The sequence below is a fragment of the Salmo trutta genome, chromosome 22, assembly GCF_901001165.1.
Source record: "Salmo trutta chromosome 22, fSalTru1.1, whole genome shotgun sequence".
Lineage (NCBI taxonomy): Eukaryota > Metazoa > Chordata > Actinopteri > Salmoniformes > Salmonidae > Salmo > Salmo trutta.
The window spans coordinates 6339770-6359854 of record NC_042978.1 but is presented as its reverse complement, the minus strand read 5'-3'; the positions used below and the strand labels follow the sequence as shown (position 1 = coordinate 6359854).

At 40.3% G+C, this 20085-nt stretch overlaps 1 protein-coding gene across 1 annotated transcript; it reads left to right on the top strand.

Moving 5' to 3' along the window:
- Nucleotides 1-815: 815 nt before the first annotated feature.
- LOC115157968 (actin-like protein 6A) lies at nt 816-19050 on the top strand. The gene is made up of 14 exons (XM_029706352.1): nt 816-989; nt 1573-1649; nt 3015-3189; nt 7191-7291; nt 7723-7820; nt 8155-8249; nt 9702-9808; nt 10691-10780; nt 17538-17599; nt 17716-17830; nt 17928-18008; nt 18167-18262; nt 18363-18449; nt 18842-19050. The coding sequence occupies exons 1-14, from the start codon at nt 965-967 to the stop codon at nt 18920-18922; spliced, it is 1290 nt and encodes a 429-aa protein (XP_029562212.1). The 5' UTR covers nt 816-964; the 3' UTR covers nt 18923-19050.
- The last annotated feature ends 1035 nt before the right edge of the window (nt 19051-20085 follow it).

The following is a 20085-nucleotide window of genomic DNA, read 5'->3' as shown; positions in this document are numbered from 1 at the left end:
TGTGTGTGTGTGTGTGTGTGTGTGTGTGTGTGTGTGTGTGTGTGTGTGTGTGTGTGTGTTGGCAGGCGGTGGGTGGGTGGGTGGGGGTGAGTGGTGGAGGGGGGCATGAGCAAAAGAGACAGTAGGTAGTATTTCTTTTTTTAAAGGGATAGAACTTTATTTCTGAGAGCAGCTTGATAATGGCAATCATTAAAATACCATGCAAGTTGCACAATGCAACCGCCAGAGCTGACAGTAACCTGATTCAATGAATCACCTGGCCAAAACATGCAAATACAGGATAATGGCTGCTAATAGTAGCCATGTTATTGTTACTCGTTGTGTATTTATTCCATGTGTTATTATTTTTCTATTTCTCTTTTTTTGTTTCTGCATTGTTGAGAAGGGCCGCAAGTAAGCATCTCACTGTTAGTCTACACCTGTTGTTTACAAAGTTTATGACAAATACAATATTATTTTGATTTATAAATTCATGTCTTTGACATGCACGCGCGCGCACACACACACACACACACACAGTTAGTTGCCGTACCCATTGACAGTCAAATAATAAGGCCAATTACTCTAAAACAAATGAACTAATATGGACAATTTGACAAGTCATATTTTCCATACCTTCTTCAAGTCTCTAACCATTGATGTATAGGGACTGAATTGTGCTCAAATTTTACACAATGCCAAACACAGATAGGTTCACTCTATCAAATTGTAATCCCTGTCATCTAATACAGCCGCTCTTCCTCTCATAGTAACTTAACTTTGACGTCACGTACAGAGGCGGATTTAGTGATGCCGTTGAAACGTTTGATTGGATTGCCTGGTAACAGCTATGTGGCGCCCGTTAGGTTGATTCACGTTTATGAATTTCTTTTGTTGTGATAAAACGTTTAGCTAGCTGCCGGGAAATTTTCTTTAATCGTATTATCCACAAAGTTATATTTGTCTGTTTTTATCATTTAAGAGGATGAGTGGCGGAGTGTATGGAGGCGGTGAGTGTAATTTCTGCGGTCAAAATTAAATGAATGAATTCGCCACGTTGTGCCGTAGTTAGCTACCAGTAACTAGCTAACAGTAGTAGGAGACAACTACATACAACTAGCTTGCTAGCTAGCTAACCTGTTAGCAGGTGATCTGCAGACTGGTGTTATCTTTAGCATATAGCTAGTTATCAATGACGGGCATAATCATTTATTTTCTCTCATGCACTTGTTACTTTGTGATTTATCGAATATGACTGCCAGCGTGCCTGCCAACAATGAGTGAAAGATGCTACTAGCTAACTCGCTAGCTGCATGGCTAACAGCCCTTTGCAGATGAATTACACGCTAGCTTGTTTGCTATTTTAGCTAGCTAGTTTTTCGTTGGCCACGGTATTAGGCTATTGGCAAGTTCTACAAAAACAAGTTTAGATTGCATGCAGTGACTTTTTAAAACGTTCTTTAGCTTTCTTAGTAGAAATGTAACTAACGTTAGTTGCCAAGTGTGGTCAATTAAGCTAGCCTCTAGTCTTGACGTAAGTAAACACATTGCTTACCGTTGTCATTTATTCACTTGTGCATACTCTCTCTGCAGATGAGGTTGGAGCCCTGGTGTTTGACATAGGATCATACACAGTGAGAGCTGGCTATGCTGGAGAAGATTGTCCCAAGGTAAGTGTCCTAGTCTAGTGACCTGATTAACTATGCATCTTCCTCTACATATTAATTTTCTTTTAGAGGGTATATCAATGTCAGGAAATAAGGCCTGTAACCCATGACAGTGAGCATGAATTAGGTTTAGCTAGTCAGTTCCTGTCGCACTTGCATTTTGGCAATTCCATGGGAACAAAGTGCAGAGACTTTTAAAGAACAGTCCATCCAAAGTTTGATAACAGAATGATGTGTTACCAAACTTTTGAAACTGCACTGTTCTTCAAGTAAATATGTTTTTGTAACATTTGATGTGAAAATTGTTAAAAGCAGTCCTTGTGCATTGGTTTATGATTTTAATATTGCAATAATAGTTTTTTGTTTGAAAAATCTGAGTCTCAGAATCACTGTTATTGTGGAATTGCCCATTTGCCCATCCCCGTTAATAGAAATAACACCTCTGTCATCAGTAGACATGAAGGTGCCACTATCTAGGGGTTTATTCATTAGTGCACACAGTAGCAAAACATTTGGCAACAGTAAACGATAATCAACAAAAAGTTGTTTCTTATTGGACAAGTTCAGGTTAGTCCCTCCCTGTTTTGGCCGTTTGCTTCCGTTTGGTTCCCAGTGAATACACTATATTGGACTATAGGAGCCTAACATTACTTCTTAGTCCAAGGACCTTACATGTTATATTAAGAAGTCTATTGACCAATCCAAGTAACATAAAAAAAAAAGTCCCCATCAAAATCAGTTTAAGCTAGAGATATGTTTTTTTTTTCATAGGCTGCGTCTCAATCCATCTGCCTGTGTCAGCCTTCCGCATCTGCGGCGGAAGGCGGCCAGGCTACAGCAGTGTTTGTCAGAACATGAAACATCCCGAAAATGGGTCTTCTCACGAAAATGTCTGTAGCGTCCAAACAGTCTACAGCCTAATATATGACCACTATATGGACAGATGAGAATCTCACGAACACGATGGTGTTCTCCGTGTTGCTTTATGACCCCCACATGTGTAATGTAATAGAACTGAGAGTCATGATCAAGGGCTAGGGCGAGGCTATGGTTGTTTCATTGTTGCTGATGCTGTTTGCCGTAAAACAAATTACATTGTTCTGCAAACTAGCAAAAAGGTGTTCCACCTTTTTAGTTGGAGAAAATACAATCATGTTTCACCGACAGCATTCTGGACAGTAGCGATAGAAACAATGCATTAAAATGCCATTCTCTCAGACCTGCCCCAAGAATTAGCCTACTAAGACAACCAAGTGCTCCTGCTCCATTCCTCTGAGTTGGCCCATGTTATAATGTTGTGACCTGAATAAGGAAGTGGAATTGACACTTATGGAATGGACACTTATATACATTTCTTTCTGCCCATAGGCTGACTTCCCCACAGTGATCGGCGTGACCCTGGACAGAGAGGATGGCAGCACCCCGATGGAGACAGACGGCGGGGACAAGGGCAAGCAGGGCACTAACTACTTCATCGACACCAACCAGCTGAGGGTGGCCCGCGAGAACATGGAGGTCATGTCACCGCTCAAAAACGGCATGAGTGAGTCCCTCTTCCCCGACGTGATCGTAGGCAATGTGGAAGTTGTATTGACAGCATTCTGCTTCGATGAATTTAAAATCCTCATAAAGTTGGTGGAGCAAATGCTGCTGGTCCTGTGAAGTGGCCCCTAGATAGTATGGTAGAGGGAATGCCAGGCTCAGTGATGCCTTCATCATCTATGACACTGCACAATGTTTTGGGAGAGGATCCTTATCTGGACAGTATTTCCAGAGGCTTCCCCTGTGTATATGCTTTGCCACTATGTTGAAATGATCAGCATTCAACATTGATTAGAGGTTTATGAAGAGGATGGTCTTTGTTAGAAAAGAGAAATGACAGTTGTTCATTGGTCAGACTGAGAGCCATTATGGTTTAGGTGTTGGGTTTCTTTCTCATGAACTCTCCATGGTGCTGATTTGATGCCAGTAAATATAACAGGCTAGCCATCTCAAATGGAAAATAAGAAGTAAAAGAAAACGAGGTGATGTGTTTTTGTCCACCCCATTTTAAATGTTTTTTTTTATGAGATTGCCATTTAGGACATTGCTTACATGGTCCTTCAAGCTGTCGTTATGGAGGTAATGATGACCTGACTGACGTTAATCTGAATTCAGTACAGGGGAGTTGGACTATTTAGAGAAGTGTGACAGCAATCTTAATTGACGCAGAGGAGCACTATGGCACCAGAGACCTCCTTAGAGTGCTGACCTGGATCATTATTCGCACACTTCGCTAAAATTAGCAAAGTTCATCAGTCTTTTTTTTTCTCTCTCCAGTATCCGACCCAGCAACAGAGATTAAAGAGGTAGGCTAATAAAATTCAGTTGTGTGACGAGACGTATGCACTATGCATGCACACCTTAATTATTCGACAGTACTGGGCCTTATTTGTAGCAGCAAATGACCTGTATGACTTGCCCAAAGAGATGCAGTGCTTTCAGAAAGTATTCACATCCCTTGACTTATTTCACATTTTGTTGTGTTACAGCCTGAATTTAAAATACCCCATAATGTCAAAGTGGAATTATGTTTTGACACGTTTTTTTATTAATGAAAAGCAGTAACATCTTGAGTCAATAAGTATTCAACCCCATTGTTATGGCAAGCCTACATAAGTTCAGGAGTAAAAATGTACTTAACAAGTCATAATAAGTTGCATGGACTCACTCGGTGTAGTACAACAACCTAAAACACAAGACCAAATATACACTGGAGTTGCTTACCAAGAAGAAAGTGAATGTTCCTGAGTGGCCGAGTTACCGTTTTGATTTAAATCTACTTGAAATTCTATGGCAAAGACCTGAAAATGGTTGTTTAGCAGTGATCAACAACCAATTTGACCGAGCTTGAAGAATTTTGAAAAGAATAATGGGCAAATGTTGCACAATCCAGATGTGGAAAGCTCTTAGTCTTACCCAGAAAGACTCACAGCCATAATCGCTGCCCAAGGTGCTTCTACAAAGTATTGAGTGTAAATGAAATATTTCTATATTTTATTTTCAATAAATTTGCTAATATTTGCTAAAAACATGTTTTTACTTTGTCATTATGGGGTATTGTGTGTAGATGGGTGAACAAAGTGACCCACGGTGGGGTTATGGTATGGGCAGGCATAAGCTACCGACAACAAACACATTTTATCAATGGTAATTTGAATGCGCAGAGATACGGTGATGAGATCCTGAGTACCATTGCCATGCTATTCATCCGCTGCCATCACCTCATGTTTCAGAATGATAATGCACTCCCCCATGTCGCAAGGATCTGTACACAATTCCTGGATGCTGAAAATGTCCCAGTTCTTCCATGGCCTGCATACTCACCAGACATGTCACCCATTGAGCATATTTGCGATGCTCTGGATCGACGTGTACAACTGCGTGTTCCAGTTCCTGACAATATCAAGCATACTTTGCATTATCAACTATATGCAAAGGAGATGTGTCGCACTGCATCAAAATGGTTGTCACACCAGATACAGACTTGTTTTCTGATCCACGCCCCTACCTCTTTTTTAAAAAGTTATCTGTGACCAACACATGCATATCTGTATTCCCAGTTGTGAAATACATAGATTAGTGTTGAATACATTTCTTTCAGTTGACTGATTTTCCTTTCCGTAACTCAGTAAAATCTTAAATTGTTGCTTGTTGCGTTTTATATATTTGTTCTGTGTTTGTGATAGTAAACCCAGGGATTGGAACAAATTATTTCCCCATCGTTTCGTTCTGAACAGAACCGTTTATTGTGTTTGTTGTTCCGACCAGAAAAATAAAGTTCTGAACCGGTTCGTATCAAAAAAGTATCCGTTTATATCGTTCCTTTTTTATACAATTATTATAATTTTTGTTGTACTTTTATCCCTTTTTCTCCCCAATTTTGTGATATCCAGTTGGTAGTTACAGTCTTGTCCCATCGCTGCAACTCCCCTATGGACTCGAGAGGCGAAGGTCGAGTGCCATGCGTCCTCCTAAACGCCCTGTCAAGCCACACTGCTTCTTGACAGACTGATTGCTTAACCTGGAAGGCAGCTGCACCAATGTGTCGGCGAAAACGCCGTCCAGCTGCCAACTGAAGTCAGCTTGTAGGCGCCCGGCCCGCCACAAGGAGTCACTAGAGCAGGATTGGACAAGGGAATCCCAGCCGGCCAAAACCTCCCCTAACCCAGACTACGCTAAACTAATTGTGCAACGCCTCATAGGTCTCCCGGTCACGGCCGGCTGTAACACAGCCTGGGATCAAACCCGGGTCTGTAGTAACGCCTCAAGCACTACGATGCAGTGCCTTAGACATCTGCGCCTCTCGGGAGGCCCATATCGCTCCTCTGTTCCTTTTTAAAACTCAATCTTTTTTTGTACATTTAGCTCGACATAAAATTACTTCACCAATCAGTGCAGATAGAGCAGCTTGCTATAGAGCAGGTAAGCTATTTAATCTTTATAGGAAAGCCGTGAAGAGCAAATTGTCTTTTTCCATAAAAGCATGGTTTAATCAGTCACCATGGACAGACAAGTCTTTGAACTTCAGAGACTTGGCTTAACGTTGGACCAGAGTAAACGTTAGCTAGTTGGCTTGTGTGTGCAGAGCAGCACTAGAGTTAATAACACGTCTTACCTTTTTGTAGTTAATTAATCCAATGTGAAACGTGATAGCCCAACTAAAGCGATCATTAAATGTTGATCCATTCCTCTATAATTAAAAAGCCTACGTCATCAGTAGGCTACAGTAACCTAGGCTTCGAAGGAAGAGGGGCAGGTACCCTACAACCACCGGCAAAGATTTCCAGCTGGCAGGCAGACGCTGGAATACGTTTCTGAGTGACCGAGTAAGGGTTTTGCATAGGCGTTTTGTTGCGATTTTTGTGGGACTGGAAAAAAATGCCCAGTTCCCATACTTTTAAAATAACAGTTCTGTTCCGGAACAGAACAGATCACTTTCGTTCTGATTCTGTTGCTTGAATAATTTCGTTATTTTCTGGTTTTCAGTTCTGTTCCCTGAACCAGTTCCAACGCCTGACTAAACCTGGCATCGTAGTCAAAATTCTGGTATCGTGACAACTCTAACTGTGCAAGTAACGCACTAATTAGCAAGGAATATCAACAAATGTGCACACGTGGCTACATGCTTTGATCTCAAAAGCGCACTACCAGGTATGATTGAAAGCCCGCTCCTGCCTGTCAATGCAATACAATCCTACTCATGTGCTTTGCAGAAATTGGGAAAACAGCAATACATTGCATCCATAGGACAATGATCAAATTCTGATTGGAGTAATTGTTTGATATTGCGATTTGTGTGATTTATTTTTTCAAATCTATATTCTCATTGTCTGACTATTTTTTTGTGTTAATGTCGAGCCCGGTCTATGAATTTTTTTATTCAAGGAAAACTACCATGGCCCACCCCGTTGTCTATAGATTTTCTTGTGCCAATTTTTCACTGGTTACCAATGACATCCTCTTACTCATTCATATGCGTTTTTTGTTTTCTTCTCTGTGAAGTTGAGGACTGGGACAGCTTCCAGGCCATCCTAGACCACACCTACAAGATGCACTTCAAGTCCGAGCCCAGCATGCATCCTGTACTCATGTCAGAAGCCTCGGTGAGTAGGCCTCACCTTCAATTTGGAATGAGCCTCATGTCATTTTGTTCACACACACCCATAATAGAGCATTGGTTTTGTGATAACCTCATTCAGTATGGAATGAGCCCCATGTAAGTTGAAATGACAGTGAACACCGACTGCCAATCGTGCCATCAATGTCTGAAGTGGCTCACCTCTGATTTTGAATCACAACAAACCACTATGGAGTTACTTTACTGTGATATAGTATTTTGTTCTGTGGTATTAAGTATATATGGTGTCCAGCTGGTTTAGGCACCAAATTAAGAAAACGGTACCTTCTGTTTCAGTCTCTGTACTTGTTCAGTAAGAAACGCTAGTTCACGTTTTCAGTTGAAAAAAAAGTTTTGCTATGGTGTGCCCTAATGAACACAGCACTGTTTCCCCTTCTTTCTCTCATCTCTGTGCAGTGGAACACACGAGCCAAGCGGGAGAAGCTAACCGAGCTGATGTTTGAGCATTACAACATTCCCGCCTTCTTCCTGTGTAAAACGGCAGTGCTGTCCTCGTATCCTTAAGCCATCCAGGCTTGCAGAGTAGATTGATATGAAATGGGGATGTTGTTGAAGTGGTGGATTGATGGTGTTACTGTAATAAAACACTAGTCAAATTCGATCCATCCGCTGTTTGACAATGACCCCAAAATCTCCTGAACAGTTTTGTTTTTTAAATCCTTTTATTTAACATTTCATTTATCCAGGTATGTCTCATTGAGAACTTCTCTCTTCCAAATGAGATTTTTATTTTGCCATTGCTCATGTGACTTTGACACAAGGGTTTGGGCTAAAATACATTTTGATCTCTGTATAAATGTGCCTTTTCCTTAACTCTGAGTGCCTGAGCTTTGCCAATGGACGATCCACAGGGTTGGTGTTAGACAGCGGAGCCACACACACAACAGCCATTCCAGTGCATGACGGTTACGTGCTTCAGCAAGGTAAATTGTACACTTCTCCGACCACCCTCTCTTCTATTTTGGTTTGGGGTTTTTATTTTTCATGGGCCATGTCCACACATTTGTCTAATAAAGGAATGATAAACTCTTACCCTTATGAGTTAGTTGCAATAACAATCTGTTTGGACACACTTGACCAGAAATGTCATCCATCCACATTGAAGCCATTGTGTCTCATGATGTGGGTAGAAATGAATTAATATAGATACAGATTTGGTTTTGAATACTTCAAGCTTGTGGAAACCCCAAAATCTATTAACTGGGTAACACTTCTGTCCCTCCCTGCAACAAATTGAACCCCCCCCATAGAAAGTATGGTAGCAGTAAGATTAAGTAAATAAATGCAGGAAAGAGGTTTGACATTGTATCCACCTCCAAATCATCTCCTTACAGTAAATATGCATATTTTAATTTTTATTAGGTAATAGCAACCATCTTGGCAAAGAATCAAAGGCTAGGCTTTCTGCAGTGAGGGCATTTGAATCGGAGCTGCATTGAAATACAAGACTGAGGAGAATGGCACAGGAGTCCAGGCTGGCATATTAATAGGGGATTGTGTTACCCAGAAATCAATGAAGCCTTTTTAGTTGATATAATATGAGGGAATGTTCATTTGGAAAAGGAGTATTAGGTCAGGGTCATTAAAGGACAAACGTGAGGACCCGATGCCTCCGTTCACAATGGTGCTAAGTCATTCAGTATCCTTGGCCTGTGTAAATGTCATAGATGTTATAAGCCATCACAGCAGGTGTATACACTGAGTATACAAAACACTAGGAACGCCTTCACAATATTGAGTTGCGCCCCCCCCCCCCCCCCCCCCCCCCCCCCCTTTTGCCCTCAGAACAGCCTCAATTCATTGGGGAATGGACTCTACAAGGTCTTGAAAGCGTTCCACAGGGATGCTGGCCCATGTTGACTCCAATGCTTCCCACAGTTGTAAAGTTCTCTGGGTGCCCTTTGGGTGGTGGACCGTTCTTGATACACACAGGATAATGTTGAGCGTGGAAAAACCCAGCAAAAAGCATTGTCGTTCTTGACACAAACCGGTATGCCGGCACCTACTATCGTACCCCGTTCAAAGGCACTTCAATCTTTTGTCTTGCCCATTCACCCTCTGAATGGCACACTATCCATGTCTCAAGGCTAAAAAAAATCCTTAAATTCACTTAAATCAGTGTAGATTAACAGGTGACCTCCAATAAAGGATCATAGTTTTCACCTGGATTCATCTGGCCAGTCTGTCATGGATAGAGCAGGTGTTCATAATGTTTTGTGCACTGAGTGTATGTTCCAATGATGGGAAAATAAAATGATACATCATTTATTTTGTCTACATATGTGTTTTGAACATGACGACAAACGAAAATGATGCTGTCTTCAATATCCTTTCCCCAAAACAATCAGTGACACCTTTTTGATATTTTGTTTCAGGCATTGTCAAGTCTCCCCTTGCTGGGGATTTTATGAGCATGCAATGTAGAGAGCTATTTCAAGAGTTAAATGTTGAAATAGTCCCTCCTTACATGATTGCCTCAAAGGTGAGACCTGCTAAAGTAAGTCAAAACTACTCATTTCAGAGATTCCACATCTCACTTTTTGGTGCAATTCCTCAAGTTACGGTGGTGGTGGGGTGTAAGTACTTAGATATTTAAACATATCTTTACATATTCATGTTGTCTCATGGATTTCCCTTCATCCACTCAATGTTTCATTAATCACTTGGGTCTGTTTGGGAATCTGCATGTAATATTAAGGCTGTCTGTAATTGAATGATTGACCAAAAACAATTAATACAAATTATGTTCTAACTCAGGTCTTTGGTTCCCATACACTGCATGCATGAGCATCAAATTGACATGGGCCATAAAATTGGTATAGACAAAATTCATACCAAAAGCCCTACATTGGTCTAGTTAATTGAAATTCCCTTGTCATTCTCTATTGTCTTGTACTTGCATTAGCATGAATTTAAATGAGCATGTCACACAGCATGCTTGAAAAAGTCATAATTTCCAAAACCTAAAGCAATATCCATAATTTAATAAGCACTAGGGGAAAGAAACATGATAGGAACCAGACTTCACAGGAATCCCATTCATCCTTCATATTTTGATTTCTCATACCACAAAATGTGACATTCTTCATTGTCCTGTGATTGTCTTCACCCGTCACACTCAGATGTGATTTCTCTGAATTTATCAGGAATTCCTCATATTCCTGACATCAAGACATGGTAGCCTTTTATCACTGGCTCTATATTATTACACTCTCTTTACTCCTCTAGCCTGGTCCCAGATCTGTTTGCGCTGTCTATGGAAATGACCATAGGAGTTGGCGAGACAGCACAAACAGATCTGGGACCAGTGTACTCCTTTTCCATTGAGATGGCACACTGCTAACCTTAGTGTTTCTCATTGTAGGATGCAGTACGTGAAGGAGCCCCAGCAAGCTGGAAGAAGAAGGAGAAACTACCTCAAGTCACCCGTTCCTGGCACAACTACATGTGTAATGTAAGTAGTTATGTGTGCGATCATAAACAGAAAGTCACAAACAGTCCTATGTAGGCAGTCAGTGATGTCACCAAATCATATGGATCATAGACGTGATATAAACCTGTCTTCATCATTTACATTTTCTTAGTGAATTTTCATTACTGCTACAGGGCTCGGAGTTAACACTTGTCCTCTTGTTCGGCAAGAAGAATATAGATTTACTTTGCCCGTATGGACAAGAAGAAAAAAAATCACTAATCACAGTTGGCCTATCAAACAATTACTCTGATCAGAATTGGATCAGAGAGGCCAACATTGGAATAATATTGAAATCAAATTTTCATGTACATAAACAAAAAAGCCTAGCTACATGTCAAAGTGTAGGGGATTTATTATTACAGTGCCTTCGGAAAAATATTCTCATCCCTTGACTTTTTCCAAAATGTTTTGTTACAATGTAGGATTCAAATGGATTTAAAATGCAAAAAAATTCAGTTCAAATGAGAAAAAGATGATCTTGATTACATAAGTATTCAACTCCCTGAGTCAATGTGTGTTAAAATCATCTTTGGCAGCGATTACAGCTGTGAGTCTTTCTGGGTAAGTCTCAAAGAGCTTTGAACACCTGGATTGCACAATATTTGCACATTATTCTTAAAAAAAAAAAAAAAATCAGATGTTGGTTGTTGGTCATTGCTAGACAGCCATTTTCAATTCTTGCCATAGATTTTCAAGCTGATTTTGTCCAAACTGTAACTAGGACACTCAGGAACATTCAATGTCGTCTTGGTAAGCAACGCCAGTGTATATTTGGCCCTGTGATTTAGTGTATTGTCCTGCTGAAAGGTTAATTAATCTCCCAGTGTCTGGTGGAAAGCAGACTGAACCAGATTTTCCTTTAGGATTTTGCCTGTGCTTAGCGCCATTCCGCCCTTTTTTTTTAAAATTGTGAATAACTCCCCAGTTCTTAACAATTTACAAGCATATCCATAACATGATGCAGCCACCACTCTGCTTAAAAATATAGTGGTACTCAGTAATGTGTTGTATTGGATTTTCCCCAAACATAATGCTTTTAATTCAGGACATAAGTTAATTTCTTTGCCACATTTTTTGCAGTTTTACTTTAGTGCCTTATTGCAAACAGGATGCATGTTTTGGAATATGTTGTGTTCTTTACGGGCTAGTATTGTGGAGTAACTAGGGTTGCAAACTTTCGCTTAAATTCATAAAAAAGTTAGCTTATGACAGTGAACCTTTTTTGTGGGAAGCACATAAGGCAATTCTAGGTCTTGTGGCTTATTTTGGTTAAACTATCCCCATTTCAATATATTTGCCACCCTCTGCATGCACAGTGCTTTCTTCCATTACATGTGCAGTGCACTCTTCCATCACATGTACAGCTGATTCTCAAGATCTTGCACACTAATGAGATGATATTGAGCCCACACTTCTACACTGTCTGAGCCAAGGACTACATGCTTTCTGGTAAGTTTTGATTACAATACTGGGTGGGGTGAATATATGTTATGACATCCATGATTTTTTGTTAACTAGTAAATATTAGCCTACAGCAATGTGTGTTTAAATAATTTCTAAATTGTTAACAATTTCCATTAGTTTGTTTTTGCTTCCACGTGGGTTTTAGCTTACCCGAGCCTGCTAACTGAGGGGTGTTAATTCACCTGTTTCCATACATTTCATTTTAAAACATTTATCTTACAAAGGAGCTGTTTAATCTAACTGCTTAACTATTTATCTGTACATGGAATTGTATTATTTTTTTTACTAATTTTTTTCTAATCTTTTTAGGAAAATGCCACGGTCACTATCTGATGTGTGGAGACATTTCACTGCAGCTAATGTAGAAGGAAAATCTGTGTACATTTGCAAATACTGTGCCAAATCATATGTGAAGAATGCAACAAAGATGCAGAATCATCTGGCCAAGTGCATAAAGTTCCTCTGACAAAAGTCCCTCTACTTTTATTTGGGGTGAAAATAATGAATCAGACACCTTATTGATAGCAACAGCTCATGGTCCTCCTGGAATCAGAAGTTTTTTTGACTCACTGGAGGAACGTAGTCAGAGAAATGCTGATGAATGTCTTGCTCGAGCTGTGTATGCAACTGGTTCACCTCTGCTCACAGGCAATGTGTATTGGACGAGATTTCTGAATGTTCTTCACCCAGCATACACCCCTCCAACCAGACATGCTTCATCTACTCATTTGCCGGATGCAGAGTTCAACAGAGTTCAAGTGAAGGTCAAGCAAATCATAGAGAAAGCAGACTGTATTTCAATCATCTCTGATGGGTGGTAGAGTGTTTGTGGGCAAGGAATAATTAACAACATAATCTCTACCCCTCAACCAGTATTCTACAAAAACACAGACACAAGGGACAACAGACACACCGGTCTCTACATTGCAGATGAGCTGAAGGCAGTCATCAATGACCTTGAACCACAGAAGGTATTTGCACTGGTGACAGACAATGCTGTGAACATGAAGGCTGCTTGGTCTAAAGTGGAGGAGTCCTACCCTCACATCACACCCATTGGCTGTGCTGCTCATGCGTCGAATCTTCTCCTCAAGGACATCATGGCACTGAAAACAATGGATACACTCTACAAGAGAGCCAAGGAAATGGTTAGGAATGTGAAGGGTCATATAGCAGCAATCTACCTCACCAAGCAAAGTGAGAAGAATAAGAGCACCACATTGAAGCTGCCCAGCAACACCTGTTGGGTGGTGTTGTCATCATGTCTCCTGGAGGGGAAGGAATCTCTCCAAGAAATGTCCATATCACAGTCTGCTGATATGGACAGCCCCATCAAGAGGATCCTCCTGGATGATGTATTTTGGGAGAGAGTGGTAAGCACCCTGAAACTCCTGAAACCTATAGCAGTAGCCATTGCATGGATTGAATGAGTCAATGCCATCCTATCTGATGTTCAGACTATGCTTGCAGATGTAAGAGAAGAAATCCGCACTGCCCTGCCCACTTCAGTGTTGCTCCAAGCAGAGGAAACTGCAGGTCTGAAATGCATTAAAAAGTGTGAAGACTTCTGCCTGAAGCCCATACACGCCGCAGCGTACATGTTGGACCCCAAGTATGCTGGCAAGAGCATCCTGTCTGGTGCAGAGATCAACAAGGCCTATGGTGTCATCACTACCGTGTCTCGCCACCTTGGCCTGGATGAGGGCACGCTTCATGGCAGTCTGGCGAAGTACACTTCCAAGCAAGGGCTTTGCGATGGAGATGCAATATGGCAGTCGTGCCAACATATCTCATCAGCCACCTGGTGGAAGGGACTTTTTGGATCTGAGGCTCTTTCTCCTGTTGCCTCCATCATCCTCCAAATCCCACAAACATCAGCCTACTCAGAGAGCAACTGGTCCTTGTTTGGGAACACACACACCAAAGCACGCAACAGGCTGACCAGTACAAGGGTTGAAAAATTGGTGGCCATCTGGGCAAATTTGAGGCTTTTTGAGTCTGACAACGAGCCATCCTCAACAAGGTTGGAAAGTGACAGTGAAGATGAGGCCTCAGAGTCTGATGTTCAAGAGGTGGACATTGAGGAGGTTCAGGGAGAAGACATGGAAGCCTGAGAGAAAGACAACCAAAGCTTTAGTTTCTAGACTATAATTTTGGGAGATGCGATGGATCATTGGGGATCATTCAATATTCCATTTCTTTTGTTGTTCAGTGACATCATCCCATGTGAAGAGTCAACTCATTTAATTGAAGTTCAATAAAAACTTTTTTTTTCTTCTATTGGAAGGATTTAATAATTTGCAATTATGTCTACTTATGATAAGGTAAAAGGTTTGTTTCTGTCTCCATATGATATGGTAAATATATCCAATGCAAAAAGCATCTACATTTAAATGGTATTCATATTAATTTGTATATATTCCCGTTAATTCCCACAGAAAGCTTCCACCTCTGAATATTCCCCAAAATGTGTAACCCTAGGAGTAACTACAATGTTGTTCATCCATCCTCAGTTTTATCCTATCACAGCCATTAAAATCTAACTGTTTTAAAGTCACCATTGGCCTCATGGTGAATTACCTGAGTGGTTTCCTTCCTCTCCGGCAACTGAGTTAGGAAGGACACCTGTATCTTTGTAGTGACTGGTTGTATTGATACACCATCCAGTGTAATTAATGACTTCACCATGCTCAAAGGGATATTCAGTGTCTGTTTTTAAAAATAAAATCAATTTAAAAAATAAATAAAAATATATATATATACTACCGTCCAAAAGTTTTGTCACTTAGAAATGTCCTTGTTTTTGAAGGAAAAGCAACAAAAAAATTGTCCATTAAAATAACATCAAATTGATCAGAAATACATTGTAATGTTGTAAATGACTGTTGTAGCTGGAAATGGCCGATTTAATTTTTTTTTTAATGGATTATCTACAAAGGCCCATTATCAGCAACCATCACTCCTATGTTCCAATGAAACGTGTTAGCTAATCCAAGTTTATCATTTTAAAAGGCTAATTGTTCATTAGTAAACCCCTTTGCAATTATGTTAGCACAGCTGAAAACTGTTGTTCTGATTAAAGAAGCAAAAAAACTGGCCTTTAGACTAGTTGAGTATCTGGAGCATCAGCGTTTGTTGGTTTGATTACAGGCTCAAAATGGCCAGAAACAAAGAACTATCTTCTGAAACTCGTCAGTCTATTCTTGTTCTGAGAAATGAAGGCTATTCCATGCGAGAAATTGTCAGGAAACTGAAGAGCTCGTACAATGCTGTGTACTACTCCCTTCACAGAACAGTGCAAACTGGCTCTAACCAGAATAGAAAGAGGAGTGGGAGCCCCCGGTGCACAACTGAGCAAGAGGACAAGTACAATAGTGTCTAGTTTGAGAAACAGATGCCTCACAAGTCCTCAACTGGCAGCTTCATTAAATAGTACCTGCAAAACACCAGTCTCAACGTCTACAGTGAAGAGGTGACTCTGGGATGCTGGCCTTCTAGGCAGAGTTCCTCTGTCCAGTGTCTGTTCTTTTTGTTTATTGGCCAGTCTGAGATATGTATTTTTCTTTGCAACTCTGCCGAGAAGGCCAGCATCCCGGAGTCGTCTGTACGAGAGCTTCAGTTTCCTGACAATTTCTCGCATGGAATAGCCTTCATGTCTCAGAACAAGAATAGACTGACGAGTTTCAGAAGAAAGTTCTTAGTTTCTGGCCATTTTGAGCCTGTAATCGAACCCATAAATGCTGATGCTCCAGATCCTCTAGTTCACTAGTCTAAAGAAGGCCAGTTTTATTGCTTCTTTAATCAGAACAACAATTTTCAGCTGTGCTAATATAACTGCAAAAGGGTTTTCTAATGATCGATTAGCCTTTTTAAAATAATCAACTTAGATTAGCTAACACAACGTGCCATTGGAACACAGGACTGATGGTTGCTGATAATCGGCCTCTGTACGCCTATGTAGATATTCCATAAAATAATCTGCCGTTCCCAGCTACAATAGTCATTTATAACATTAACAATGTCTACACTGTGTTTCTGATCAATTGTATGTAATTTTAATGGACAAAAAATATGCTTTCCTTTAAAAAACAAGGATATTTCTAAGTGACCCCAAACTTTTGAACGGTTACCCATCTACCAATAGGTGCCCTTTGCGAGGCATTGGAAAACCTCCCTGCTCTTTGTGGTTGAATCTGTGTTTGAAATGCACTGCTCTACTGAAGGACCCTACAGATAATTGTATGTGTGGGTTACAGAGATGAGGTAGTCATTCAAAAATCATGTTAAACACTATTGCACAGAGTACATCCTTGCCACTTATTATCTGACTTCTTAAGCAAACTTTTTACGACTGAACTTATTTAGGCTTGCCATAAGAGGTTGAATAGTTATTGACTCAAGACATTTCAGCTTTTAATTTTGTATTCATTTTAAAAAGTCAATTATCTAAAACATAATGTCAAAGTGGAATTATGTTATTGTGTTTAGGTCAGTGACATAAAATCTCAATGTAATCCTTTTTAAGTTCAGGCTGTAACACAACAAAATGTGGAACAAGTCAAGGGGTGTGAATACTTTCTGAAGGCACTGTAAGTGCGTATGGCCTACAGCCTCATGTCTAAACTGATGCTGACACGAGCGAGGCGCCAGAAAATGTAGCCAAACTTTAATCAGACTTTTTAATTACATAAATATAGGCTAAATGCCAGTCATATTTGACAAATATAATGAAGGATAATTAACATTAACATCTAAAGGCTTGTTTCTGTCGACGTACTCGAGGCATGGTTCATTCAGATAAAATAGTGCCTGTTGCACACCGCACATCACCCACCTTGAATCTGAGCGTAGGTGGTCAGCATTTGGAAACTATTTAACCATAAATGTAATTGTTTAAAACCTGAACATTTTATTAAGCGTGTCTTACCTTGTTTTAAAGTAGCCTAGCTTAACCAAAATACGACCATGAAAATATTGAGAATTATTTAAAACGCTTTGTCATTGAAACTATAATTTTTCTTATGTTCTGTTGGTTTTCAAATCAACTTTATTTTATTGTGCAGCAGTCAAAGGCATAATCCTAGTCATATTACCCATGCTCTTTGATGCATCTTTAGATCGCCCCTCTTTTTCTTAATTTATAACGGATATTTTTTTGGGGGGTGGGACTTGAGCTTTTGGACAAGTAAAAAAATCTGTCCTACAAGTGGCTAAAAAAGTTAATGTCAAGCCCTGCTGCTTGAATATTTGATGTTTTTCGCCCTACCTCCAGACTGTGATCCAGGATTTCCAGGCCTCTGTGCTGCAGGTTTCAGACTCGCCGTACGATGAACAGTGAGTCCACCATAATCTACTCCATTCAAACATTTCACAATAACCACCACAGAATAGTTCTGTCCCTTTAAAGAGTTAATTCTCATTGTTTTGAAATGTAATCATCTCTCCCACAGAGTTGCAGCCCAGATGCCCACAGTTCACTACGAGCTGCCCAATGGATACAACTGTGACTTTGGGGCAGAGAGGCTGAAGATTCCAGAGGGCCTTTTCGACCCCTCCAATGCCAAGGTAAGAATCACAGATTGCCAAAAAGCCTTCCAGACCTGTCTGAAATGTGGTGTTCAGAATGTTCAGTGTTCTAACTCAATGTTCCGGTTCTCCACAGGGTCTGTCTGGCAACACCATGTTGGGAGTCGGCCACGTGGTGACCACCAGTGTGGGAATGTGTGACATTGATATTCGGCCGGTAGGTGCCCAAATTCAAGACCTATGTATTTTGTGAGTGATACTTGGTATGTTTATGTTATTCGGAATTACATGTTAAAGCAAGGTTGAGGCCAGTTGACCTTTTTCCCCACTTGAATTAAGAGGTTCTATAGAACTGACTTTTGACCTTTGTCCTAGGGTCTTTACGGTAGTGTGGTGGTCACCGGCGGCAACACACTCATCTCTGGCTTCACGGACCGACTCACCAGAGAACTCTCTCAGAAGACCCCTCCTGTGAGTGCTACACTAAACTATTTCTCAATGACTTACTTCATCCATTTGTGGTACTCTTAATGTTAGTAACCATGGTTCCTGTCTTCTCTCCTCTGTTCAGAGCATGAGGCTGAAGTTGATAGCCAACAACACAACAGTGGAGCGCAGGTTCAGTGCCTGGATAGGAGGCTCCATCCTGGCATCACTAGTGAGTTCACTTCCATATACTTTTACTGTATTGCAACGCTTCTGGTCACTTGCTCACTATGATTTGTGTGTTTGCCACATTTTTTTATTTTAATTTTTTATTTATATAGATATATATATATATCTCCTCCCTGTGGCTCAGTTGGTAGAGCATGGTGTTTGCAACGCCAGGGTTGTGGGTTCGATTCCCACGGGGGGCCAGTACGAAAAATAAAATAATAATAATGTATGAAATGAATTGAAATGTATGCATTCACTACTGTAAGAGCGTCTGCTAAAATGACTAAAATGTGCGTGTATATATATATATATTTATTATTATTATTATTATTATTATTATTATAACATGATATTACTTTGGCCTAATAAGTGTCATGTTTTCTTTTACCCTAGGGAACTTTCCAGCAAATGTGGATCTCGAAACAAGAGTACGAGGAGGGCGGGAAGCAGTGTGTGGACAGAAAGTGCCCTTGATTGACCGCCAACAACGTTCTGCTGCCTCCAGAACTCCCAACAACGTGTCTAGTTTAATATTTTATTGTGGACTCAGGAACACCCAAGGACGGTTGCTGTTTTTGACGATTTAAAAAAAACAAAAAAAACTGATGTCTGTCTTTTATAATTTTATGGAGAAAACATTGACTATAACAAACCATGTCACATTGCTATGAAGAAAGAGGAGGGGGCTAAGTTCCTTTTTGATTCCACATAATTTTCAGTATATTTAACGACTTGATATTTTGATATCAATCCTCTTGACAGGTAAGAAACACTTGGGCAGTGTTAGTGTATATGCATTATCTAATGTGGTGTCAGGTGAATGTCTTTAAGCCTTTCCATTTTGGGGTAGTGAATAAGCTTCTCTAATGATGCCATTGATTCGCTGTCGTTGAGTTGCTGGACAAGACAATTATTCACTGCAAATTAAATCTGTATTTAATTTCACTCGTTGATATTTCATTGGCTATTTGCTGTCTTGAAAATAAAAGGAATATTTGTTAAGTGATATTCTTGAATTCTGTTTTGACACTTGCAACTAATTTGACACACTTGTGCACATTCACTTTATTTATTTCAATTTTTCAGCAGAACAGATGCATCATTTTACAAATTCTCATCTGCTTAAATTATTTCACAGGTTGTGATTAGTCACCACACAATCCCCAAGTAAAATGCAAATGAATGGCAACAAATAAATGCGATGTCATTTAATGAGGAAAATAATTTGATTTAAACCCTCTCTGGAGCCAAGGAGCTGAGAATATTTCATTGACTCTGCAAAGAAAGAGATTCTAGTATGGGTGAGTACAGTATGTCATATGTAGCAGTTCAGAGGAGAGTACAAAGTCTTTCTGAATGAACTGATTAAAGGATAATATCTTAGTCTTGACTGAGCAGCAGCCAAAGCAACAGTAGGACTTATCTGTAAAGTACACATTCACGGAAGTGTTCAGAGGCTCTATGGACTCTTGAAGGGAGAGGTCTTTGTCAACTTTCTTGAAACCCTGGTTGGTGGGAAAAGGCACATAACCTGGCAGTGTGGTGCCAGGACAACAATCCCTCAACATTAGTAAGAGCGTGAACTACAGGGAACGGGGGGTGAGCACACCCCCATCCACATTGACTGGGCTGTCAGT